The sequence below is a fragment of the Corapipo altera genome, unplaced genomic scaffold (assembly GCF_003945725.1).
Source record: "Corapipo altera isolate COAL_440 unplaced genomic scaffold, ASM394572v1 65, whole genome shotgun sequence".
NCBI lineage: Eukaryota > Metazoa > Chordata > Aves > Passeriformes > Pipridae > Corapipo > Corapipo altera.
In genome coordinates, this window is record NW_020884891.1 from 169379 (window position 1) to 181346 (window position 11968).

At 42.2% G+C, this 11968-nt stretch overlaps 1 protein-coding gene across 1 annotated transcript in view; it reads right to left on the minus strand.

Annotated features, from left to right (window-relative positions):
* Positions 1–10928, minus strand: part of BRWD3 (bromodomain and WD repeat domain containing 3) — a 43104-nt gene extending 32176 nt beyond the window's left edge. Inside the window, exons 1-4 of the mRNA XM_027645258.1 lie at positions 10727–10928; positions 8602–8700; positions 2471–2631; positions 1278–1499 (exon numbers count right to left, since the gene is read on the minus strand). Coding sequence (XP_027501059.1) covers positions 1278–1499; positions 2471–2554 — 306 coding nt within the window. The 5' untranslated portion in view covers positions 2555–2631; positions 8602–8700; positions 10727–10928. The remainder of the gene's footprint in view (positions 1–1277; positions 1500–2470; positions 2632–8601; positions 8701–10726) is intronic.
* Positions 10929–11968: the final 1040 nt, after the last annotated feature.

Sequence of the window (11968 nt, forward strand, 5' to 3'; positions counted from 1 at the left end):
CTGCCCAGGAGAACAGGGAGCAGGGATAGGCACAGAATCTGAACTTCCATAAGAATCAACCTGATGGAAATGGAAAACACCCACATTTTGAGCAGGAATTCTTTATTTCCACCACACATAGAAGAGTAAATTGGAGAAATGAAACAAGCCCAGACTCTTTTAATGGGGTATTAAAACGAGGAAATAGTTCTTTCTAGGAGAGAACTGGATCAAACATGGCAAATAAAATGATTCCTGCATCCCAATGAAGAACAGCAGCACAGCAGGATCTCCACTCTCTCCCTCTTCCTGAATGTCTCCTCTGCCTCTCTAAGGAGCGGGAAAGCTTTTTATTCTTAATTTCATAACTGCAGCAATGCCTTTAATCCTCTGGTTATTTGGTAATTTGATAGAGGAATTGTTTCCTCTATTTGCATTGTTTGCACTGTTTCCTCAAAAAGCCATCACTGATTATATTCTAAAAGATCAGAATTTTACAAAAAGCTTGTGAGGAACATATATATGTGTGTGTATATATATATATACACACACATATGTAAATAAGTAATATAACAATTATAAAACCAGGTTGTAAAATACGTTTCCAAAACAATCACCTTAATATGGCTGAAATCAGACAAAATTGGAAGTGTAGGGAAGAGGGGGAGAAAAAAAGCTCCTGAGGGACCACTGGCATGATGGAGAAGCCTGTGCTGAATCCAAGGAAGCACAGCTCCTGAAGAGAGAGATTCTGAGCCAAACAGCCCCCCCTCACTCTACCCTCTAACATGCATCACCTGCCAAATTGCAGGGAATGGGGTTTTTTTTATCCTGGAATTTTGATTTTTGGAGGTTTCTGGCAGTTGTGCTGTTTTTTAAAGAAAATCTGTGCTTGCTACAAAACCCAGAACAGCTCCTTACGGTACAAGTTAAGATAACAAAGAAACAAGAAATGTGGAATAAGGAATTTTAGCTGATTCTTCCGAAAAATAAATGTTCTCTATGAACACAGGACTGTCGGCTCAGGTGCTGTGCCAGGCCCAGCACCAAAGATGCCAAACACGACTCCTTGGCTCACTGAGAGCACCAGATCTATCATTTTCTAGACCTAAGGGAGCAGCAGTGGGATCCCACAGCTAAAGGCACATGGAAGGAGCAGGATGAAGCAGCAGTGAATTTGCCAAGAAAAACACCGTCGAGTCGGGACGAACCCCCGCCGCCAGAGAAGAAATGATAAATTTTATCTCCAACTGCCAATCCCTTATTACCATTTTAACTCAAACCTGGTGCTTGCTCACCTGTATGGAAGTGATGGAGGCCGAGTGGCCCTGCAGGACGGCGAGGGGGGCGCAGGTGCGGAGGCACCACACCCGCACCACCTTGTCACAGCTGCCCGCGGCCAGTAGCGTGTTCTCGTAGTTCACGGCCATGTCCGAGATCTCGGCCGAGTGCCCCCGCAGGGTGGACAGCAGGCGCCCGTCATCCGTCGCCCAGATCTTTACCAGACAGTCATCTGAGCCCTGGGGACACAGACATTCCCAAAGATCACCTAAATCTGCGGGCGGGCAGGGATCTCCGCCACCGCGAATGTGCCGGAAGCGCTTCAGTGGGATTCCGCTGTTATATTAGGAATAAATTCTTTACTGTGAGGGTGGATGTTGGGAAGGAATTCTTGGCTGTGAGGGTGGAAAGGCCTTGGGCACAGGTTGCCCAGAGAAGCCGTGGCTGCCACATCCCTGGAAGTGTCCAAGGCCACGTTGGACGGGGCTTGGAGCAACCTGGGCTAGTGGAAGGTGTCCCTGCCCAAGGACTGGATGGGCTTTTAGGTCCCTTCCAACCCAAACCAGTCTGGGATTCTATGACTATGAACTATGTCCATATGAGTCTGGGGATCACCTTGTGGAGTCAAGGATTTCCATTTTATAAAATCATGGAATCACAGGATGGTTTGGGTCAGAAGGCACCTTAAAACCTGATCTCATTCCACCCTGTGCCATGGGCAGGACACCTTCCACCAGCCCAGGTTGCTCCAAGCCCCATCCAACCTGGCCTTGGACACTTCCAAGGATCCAGAGGCAGCTACAGCTTCTCTGAGCAACCTGTGCCCAGGGCCTTTCCACCCTCACAGCCAAGAATTCCTTCCCAGTATCCCATCTAACCCTGCCCCCTTCACCCAAAGGCCATTCCCCCTTGTCCTGTTACTCCGTGCACAGGGATTAACATTAACAGCTAAAAATGCAGCATTAATTTGAAAAATCTACTCATTTTTAAATGCTACTGTATTCTGGAGAAAATCTTAAATTAATAGTCACGTATTCACTGACAGATCACAAATTCTGGAAGGTAAATTTAGTATAAAACTAACTTGCAGCTGAAGTAAGTTGTGTCTGCATCTCAATCAGTGACCAAGAGGCTCATGAAACAAGGAAATCAAACAAAGCAAAGCAGTCTTCAAAAAAAAAAAAAAAAAAAATCCAGTTTTTAAACTCACTGTAAAAATTCTCCTCCCACTGCGGTCAAAGGCGATACAATAAACAGATGAGAGGTGCCCCAAAATCCTCTTATGCATCTTCATGTGTTGGTAGGTGGATGTTGGGAACAAGTGGCTGAAACGGCCACATCCAGTTAATTGCCTGGCAGACAGGATGTGAACTGGGAGAGAAAAACAAAGCAAAAAGAAAACTGAGACGTGAATTTTTCCCTAGAACTCAATGTAAATGAGTATTAAATCAAATATAATGTTCCTTAACAACTTTAGTATTATAATCTATAAATCTGAGTCTCTTCCACCTCATCAGAATGTTCTGTATAATGTCCTAAAAAGAAATACCACTCCTAATAAAGCCTTTCAATGCAGCACCACATGCTGCACCTGCTTCCTCACCAAAAATTACAGCAAAATTAAAGGTTCCTACCACAAGTGGGAGTTATTCCAATCTTCAATTCATGAACAGGTACGGATACAGCTACTCTATATGGATTAGGGAAATCTGCTTTATGGATATTAGATGTTCCTAATAACAATTACAAGAAATTTAGTTTTATAATATAATAATTGTTTATTTTCAGTGCTTTTTTTGGTGATAAAAATCTTTCTTTGGAATAGCTTCTAGATCATATGGAATGGTCAAAGGTCTTCCACGTGTTCGAAATCAACATCACTGCATTCCTAAGGCTGAGGAATTGAAGAATATGAAATATGTGGCACTGATGGGAATGTCCCAATCAAAAGAATGGCAGGTACAAGAAAAAACTGCAATAACAAATTATTTCCCACTGCTACAGACTGAAATCCTTCCAAGAACAGCCTGAAATCTAAATCCACAAAAACACCACGTAAAAAAGCCCATCTTTGATCTGATGCACAATTTGAGCTCGTTTTGGGGTATTTAATTCCACCAACCCTCTCTCATTACTATTTTCCCCAACCCATCCTCATTTGTAGCACTTGAACTTTAAACCCCAAAGTTTGGAGAGGTTTTTCCAATGGCACTTGAGGTTCTAACACTGCTGGGCTGGTTGGTTTGTGGAGTCTGTGATAGCAGATCCCCTGGAGAAACTCCTTATCTTGCCTCCTGCACCTTGAAGTAGGTTGGGCTTCACAGGAGCACCACGAAGCTCCTCAGTGCCTTTCAACCCCTTAGTTTAAAAGTACAGTGAAAAACTCAACCCATTCCTTAATTGTCTCATCATATCATTCCCAATCTCCACAAAAAAGATTATGGAATATGATAAAAAAAAGGAAAAATCTACAAAGTCAAGAAGTCCCATTTCAAAGGGTTACAAACCCATAACTCACTCGTGCAAATTTGTACCATTGAAGCACCTATTAAAAAATAAATTTATTTCAGCTTTACAGAAAGTATTTTTGTCTCAAATTTGGAAATTTAGATTATTTTTCATCACTCAATGTACTAGAAACACAACACATGAGGGAAAAAAGCTGCATAAAAGACACTTGCAAAAGCCATCAGGCTCCAGCATAACCTCACCTTCAGTCAATATTTGCTTTGCATGTAAAAACACATATTCAGCAGCACTAAAAAGCAAAACACACTAAAGCAAATTAATTTACTGTCTACCTACTATTGAATTGATGCCTGACATTACACAGGGCTGTTAAACAAAACTGTCTCCTCAAACAAAGTAAAACTGAAATTTTTAACCTTTTTTCACACCTCTAACACAGAGATCCCACAGTGCTAAATGCTCTACAAAGGTGCCTCAGGTTTTCCTATACATTATTTTATTTACTATGTAAGTGTGACAGTTAAAAAGCTAAATATTTAAAAATATTAAACCTCCCTTTCCCCCCACCCTGTGGACCCTGTGTGCCAACAGAGGGATGGAGTCATTCAGCAACCTGGTGATTCTGCTGTGCTTTTCAATGCTTAAAGCCTTTAAATACATATATATTTATATATTTAAATACATAATAACAGTGTATCTGCCTTTAAGTAATTTCAAACAGCTCTGAATAATGTTTTAACCACACAAAGAACTGTGTGAATCAAAGAGGTATTTCAAAATATTCCCAATAATCACAATATTTGCTGTGTCTCCCTGCAATCCTTCTGAACATTTACCACTGATTTTTGGTGTAAATCACATGAAGGAAACACTAAAAGGTATAAAGAATATTCAGGCACCTAAATCCCAGTCTTGGCACCTCACTTTTCCGGTGGATTCCCAGCCTTGCAATCAGTTCAGCTCCAGCGGATATGAAAGTGATTTCACTTTTTTTTTTCCTGTGTTTATTTCCCTATTTGCACAATGAGGACAAAACTCCTCAATCTCCCATGGATAATTACAAAATAAAAAGCCCTGTTTATGAAATGCTTCAACCAAGAGACATCCAGAACTATTGTTGTGCCGTGAGGAGTAACGGACTTTATCAAAGCAACAGCATCTCTGGGCAAAAAAACTATCACTGCTTCAAAGGAACAAAAAAACATCCCCAATTCCAATTCTTAGGAAGATTAATACACAATATCTAAATAGGGAATTACCCCCACATGACAAAAATCCCTGTGAAGTTTCCTTTCTTCAGCACAATGAAGTCCTTGTACCCCTAAGGCCCCAAAGCATTAAAAACCAACAACTCCCACCAAGAGAAACAGCAACTTAGTAACCCTAAAAGATTTTAGCAACCTATCTAATTAAGTGATGTATTTCATGCCATACTGGGTGTAAAAAATGTCAAGTCCACCCCCTCTCAATATTCCCTGCCAGGAAAAACTTTCCAGACAGTTATTTCACATAAAAAGGGAGTGGATATTGTCTTCTTGATAAGAAAAGTTAGTTTTGTCCCCAAACTGAAGGGCCATTTCAGCTCCTCCAACTAGAACCTGTAAAATACAGGCATTTTTCTTTTTATGTTCCACAGTTCTCGGTCCTGGAAAATCACACTTTCAGGAAAATTAAGAATTCTTAATGCAAGTTAGATATGCTGTACATCAGCAATTCATTGATCACAATTTACCTCACATTCTACCAGAGGTGACAGCATAAATGTAAAAACCCCTGTAAAGAAAGCTCACCTAGGAAGGATAAACCCCAAAGCCTGCAACAACAACCCACCAGTGTAAAGAAAGTTTAAAAACCAATCACCAGACAGCACAAATTTCAAAGTTAAGTCACAACTTCAGAAGGAATTCAAGCATTTCAGATGGCAAAGTCACCGAGCAGCACCTGCTTGAATTCCTCCTCTCCCTACACACCCTTGTGTTGCTCCACTTTTTGCAAGGAAAACTAGAAAACAGGAAACGGGTGCAAATGTTTGGTTTAAAACCAGTTTCTCAAGGGTGATGAGTTCACATCAGACTGTTTTACCCTCTGCAATAAGCACTGTAACTTTGGAATGAGGACTTAAATTTTGCCCTCATAGCAGGGCTGGAATGAGCAAGGATCGGGTACCACTCACAGAGTGTGGGAGAAACACAGGTCAGGATTTCATAAGAATGCTTGGAATTAAATACAGTTGGCTCACATATGGAAAATATCTTCTCAGAGTGGCCACAAAGAGAGCTGGACCCAGGAAAAGCACTGAAAGCACGACGTGTTCCAGCTCTGGGAGCCGCTGACCTCATGGAACTCATTTACAGCATGAGAGACACCATCGATTCCTGACCTCATCCCAGGGCTGCTCTTTGGCACAGCCAAGGTAGCTGGATCACTTTGACTGTGACTTTCCATCCAGTTCAAATGCTTGTTCACTGGAACTGTGCTTTCTGCTTCCAAATTCTGTGTTATTTTCACTAATAAGTTACCTACAGAAAGATTTTCATCCTCAGGTTAGAGCAGCTCGTAGAGTCAAAACAACCTTCCTTTTGATCTGCTTTGAGTTGCCTCCAAAAAACAAAGCTCTGACAAACTGAAGGAGCATTAAAAGCAGGTTTATCAAAGGGGAATAACTCCCAGTGCTGAGGTACTGCATGACCAGTCTTTCCACTTTCTGACTGGGAGAGCACAAACGGAGCTCTAAAAATCCCACGACTGCAAAACCCGTCCAGAAAGGCTCGACCAGACCATCTCCAGTGTTCCCCGGGTTGTCCTGGCAGCAGGAAGCTCTGCCAGTGTTTTCCCTCCCTCTCCTCCCCCAGCAGATCCCCACAGACTCAACACACAGACACCACATCCCTGGGAACAACTTCCACAGGTCAGCACTTTCTCGGAGACTCCCTCAGCCAGAAGATTCCCAGCTCTGCACAAACATGCTGGGAAAAGGCAACACCAGTTTCCTGCTCCAGTTCCACCAGACCTTTTATTTTGCAGTACTGACCCCAAAGTCCCATCCCAACCAACCCCAACCACATGGAAAGGCAAACCACTGCAGCTACCAACTCTTCCAACTGGACCCTCCCAGTTGATCCCAGCTGGACCATCAGTGATCCTGTTCTCCCAGCAGAACAACACACTCATGGTGGAAAACTTAAATCCTTATCACTGGAAGGGAAATTATATAGAAAGCCTTCTAGCTGCTCGTTCTATATCTTATTTACCAGTTCACACAGGTAAATGCACAATCATCTCGTCCCACTCCTGAACACACATGACCATGGATGTCTTTTCCTTCAGCAAGTAATTCCAGAAAACTCCCTCTGACTGAGTGAGCACAGTGTGGGAATTCATGGTTATGCCAAAATCCCAAGGAGGTCAAACACTCTTCTTCATCTTGTATTTAAAACAAGACACACTGACTGGCACCACTCAGCAGGAAAAAAACACCCATTTTGCACAAATATATACAGAATTTTGTGACTTCGACTTCAGGATTAACAACAAGGAATCCTAAAACCAAACTCCTGCCTTAAATATACCCAACTCCTTATTTTAATCTTCATATACATTTTCTTCTCTTACTAGTAGTTTATGTAGCTACACCAAGCAGGGCTGTATTCCTGTATTCTTCCAGGAATCAGTACTTATAAAAATTAATTCCTGGCTAAAAAAGACCCTTTTCCATATAATAGCTTTGCATTTATTAAAAAAGCAATTAGGAAAACACCAAACACAAGAAATTATTCTGTTCTTTAAGTCACTAAATAATCACCAAGCAAGCAGCACAAATGTTTGCCGTGAAAACATGACAAATGCTGGAGCCCAGTCTGCCAGGTTGGTTCATTAATAATACCACATCTTCCAAAAACACACAATCTGATGAAAGAACTGATCCAAGAATCCATACAGAAATACAGCTGTAGAAGTTGTGTGCTATAAATCTCCACTCTAGGTTATTAGTAATCCATCAGCACAACTGCTCACAGTAAAGCAACTGCAGAACCAGCCTAAAATAACAAATACAAAGATATGGTAAAACCAGAAAATTGCCATCACCATCCCTATACCTCCAAAAGAAGGGATTCACTGACAAACCAGCAAAACATTTGCACAGAGATAAAATACTCCAAGAAGAATCAAACCAAGATTTACATTTATGCCTGCAAGAACCAAACTTGTTTGCTATAAAAATAGTTAACCAAAGTTCAGACCATACAAGGAAAACACTTCAGTTTAAATAAAACAGAGCAGCTCTGAGATGAGATGTCAGCTGAGAGCCCACATATTTTTACACAAGTTCTTTATCTGTGTGGACAACTGAGTCTGAAGTAACACAAATGTTGCTTTGGTGATTATTTCCTTTTAGGAGAGGGATGTTGCAAGCAGTCTGTTTTCTGTCATAATCAAATTAAATGGAATTCTTGAGTCAAAAAAAGCTTCCTGGGAGCCAGACACTTTGTTCTGGCTAAGATTCCTCTGATGATTCCATGATTCCATGCTCCTGTGGCCATGCCTAGCCAATTTTATAAACATATGAATATATTATGTAGGTGTATCATAAAAAGATACTCAAACCTGTTGCCCTCCAAACAGGTTGACATGCAAAGCTTTGCAAAACATGTCTACACACACTGTGGAAGATCCAAGCCTGAACAACACAAAAATCATTCTACTTTCAGGGAGAAATCTATTTTAGATTAATTCACAGCGAGATGTTAAAAAACACATTAATGCAAACCCATAGCAGTGTTTCAGTCAGCGAGTGCAACTTTCAGCAGGACAGGAATAAATACACAGAGGGGGGGAAAAAAACCCCACCACCTTATGCAGTTCCAAACTCACCCACGTTTGGTGGCTTCCCGTAGTTCACGGGGAGTTCTGGGGGTCGGCCCCTGTGTAGAGCTGCAAAGGCAGAGCCTTTCCATAGCGTGTGTCTGAAGTCTGCACCACAAAGAGGACAGAAAATCATCAGTAAATGAAATAATCAGGAGATCAAGCACCGCTCCCAGCACCCCAGAATAAGATCTGCCCTGTTAAACATTTTGCCAGAGACCTAACACTTAAAGCTACTCTGATTTCTAGTTCCTAAGCAGTATCACTGTAAATGATTTCAACTTCTTTTTGGTTAATTTGGGTGGGTAGTGAGTCTAAATTGATGGAAAGAAAAAGAATTTAAAAAGTGAGTGCATTTTGTATTGAGGTAGGCCTGAGCTTTGCCATGTTTTTAGTCCTGCAATCCCAACACTGAAAGCACCTCTGCTTAGGAACTGTACATTTGAGAATACACACACACATTTGCTCCCTGAAAGTGGAAAAGTGAGGGTTTTTTCCAATAAATCTGTTTTCCTGCAATTGGTGGCAACATGCCCTCTTTTCAGATTGTCCTCTGCACCCCAACCCCCCCAAAAAATCATTGTTTTAAAGTGAAGACTGCTTTCTTTAAAGACTCTCCAGCTCTCTGCTGCCAACTGGCCTCGGAGAGCCTCCTCTCTAGAACAATAGTGATTTTTCTGAGTGCCTCAAAAATCAGACCTGGATTTCTTCCATTTCTGGCCATCTGGAAGGAGAGGAATGAGCTTCCACGGGGAATAAGTAGTGAAACAGAAGAACAGTGCCACAGGTTGGTGGGTCTGTGTAGCACCATGTACATCTCTGGACATCAAGTGCATGAGCTCAGGGGACTCAGAGACCCCTGAGAGCACCTGCTGATTAAACTCCAAACTGCAGCCCAGAGTATTAAATGATACTCATTAAAAACAGCACTCAAGACTTCCCAAAACAGATCAATCCACCTCAGAAGTTCTGTCTCCCTGCATAAATAAAAATGTTTATTTTCTCTCCATGTTTTGCTGCTGTTTTTTGCAAACTGAATGTGAAATGAAGGAATGTTTCTCTGCAAACCTGAAATTCACCACCCAATTACATCAAAGCACAGGCAAAACAAGACTCAGTCCCAAAACTCTGGGTGTTTGCAAACAGCACAGCCCTCCAGGAGACATCCAATGGATCAGCAGAATGCCACAGTCCTTGTTAGCATCAGTGTGACTTCACAGGATGCAGGGAATTAAGTGCTCAGTGCCACCAAAACAGGAAGGTCCTGCTGACCCATCCCTCCTCCTCTGCCAGGATGATGCTCCTGTGTCACCTCCAGCCCTCTGATCCTTTTCCACCAACTCATTTAATTCACTGCAACAAATTTTGCAACATTTCAGCTCTCTGAATCAGCACATCACAGGATCCAGGAAGTTCTGGCTCCTCCAGGGAGGAAGTGTCAGGGGCATGGAGTGAGGAGGGAAGGGAGAAATCACTCTCCAATAGCAGATGGCTCTCAGATCTGTTTAGTTTTAACACAAAACCGCTCTGAGGATCATTCTCTCAAGCAGAGCAGTTTTTTAAAGGGAACAGGACTGTTCATGAAAGGATTGGGAGCTTTCAAATTAACTCTAAGCAAGGGCAAGCAGGAATTGTCACTGAAGAATCAGCCTCACCTTCTCCCACGCCCTATATGCTGCCCCAAATCCCACCTTGTCCTGTGTCTGCACAGCCAGGGAATCAAATCATGGAAGAAATAAGGCTCAAAAATTGCCCAGCAAAACACATCGACTGCTGGGTGATTTTAGACACTGGTGTGTGCAAATGTATATGAAAAAATGGCATTTTTCAGATGGATCAAACCCCTCATGCAGTTCACATCATTTACACAACCACCAGTCCAACACACTGGGGAAAGGGGGCAGGGAAAGCAAGTAACAAGATCAGACAAGAATTACTTAAAATGGCACTTTCAACCCCAGAAAATATATCCAACAGGGCCAGCAACAACTGCATTTTAGCAACAAGAAAGCTGGCAAGCATAGGAGACAAAGCAGGGCTCATCAAACACGCAGATAGCACAACATGAATCGAAACAAAAGGGTTTTTTGATCATCAAAATGGGATTCAAGCTCAAATCAATGGAGACTCTTACCTTTTGCTGCTCTCAGGAGAGACTGGCGCCCGACACCCAGCAAAGTCTGCACCCCTAAAACACTCTGGGGGATTTCCTTGTCTAAGAGGGGTCCAAGCCTCTCACAGATCCTAAGAAGATAATCCGGAGGGATGTGTGCATTGACAGCCACCTAAACACAGGAACAACGCAGACGTTGGAAAACTGGTTTATTCTTGCTTCTCCTGGTATTTCTTTCTGTCATACTCAAGCGTAAAGTTACTGAAATCAAGCCTAAAAACCCCTCCAAAATTAATTATACAAATGTTAAAGTGATGTGGATCATTGAAAAAGTTAGACCAGAAATTCCAGGTTCGAGCAGTTTAATTGTAATTTAGGATATCCCTTAATAACAAACAAAGTCCTTGAAACTCAGAGTTCCCAGTGCAGTGCCCTGCTCAAACAACTTTTTTTAAACCCTTTTTACCCTCCAGTTCATTCTTTTCCCATTTCTTGCTTAGCTGAAACACCCTTATGCTGACATTACTGTATGAAGCACATGTGCTAAAACCTAAAAACTTTGAATCTTACCCTAAAAACCCTAAACATCACCCTAAAAGCAATACCCAGTCTCCAGCTCCTGGGAACAGGTATGTTTAAGACCCACATGTGTAGGCTCCAAATTTGTCAGGTTGAGAAAACGTTCTTGTTTTCTCCTTTCTTTTCTACTGAGAGACAATATTTTTTCCAAGAGTCTGTTACCCAGAATGTCCTGCACTTGCCTGACTTTCATATTTACTAACTGGCAGGAAAAACTCCCCATCAGGGCTCATTTACCTCCTTCAATGCAGGACACACAGGTAAATCCACCTTCTTTTACGGATCAACAGCATCCTGCCTTCCCAGATCCCAAGGATATTCCCAGTTCCCACCCCACACACCAGAGGGAGCGGCAGGAATCGGGAAGGAGGAAAAGGTGTGTAGTTCACTCAGCCCTGCTGCCAAAACATTGTTCACTCAACTGTGTCATCAAACAGATTATTAGCACATGGCAGTGGGAATTTTTTCATTCCAATTGGGCAACAGCAGTGGAGCTACAGGACACAACACGGCCAGGCAGGGGGTGGATAATGTCACCACCTGCACCACGAGCAGGGTCACCACCATCCCATAAATCAGATTTTAACAAAAAAGAAAAAAGGGAAGGTTTTTCTAACAATATGTACAAGTTATCATTTAACTAAGGCCAACTAAAAACTCTTCCAACGCGACTGAAACTCCTGG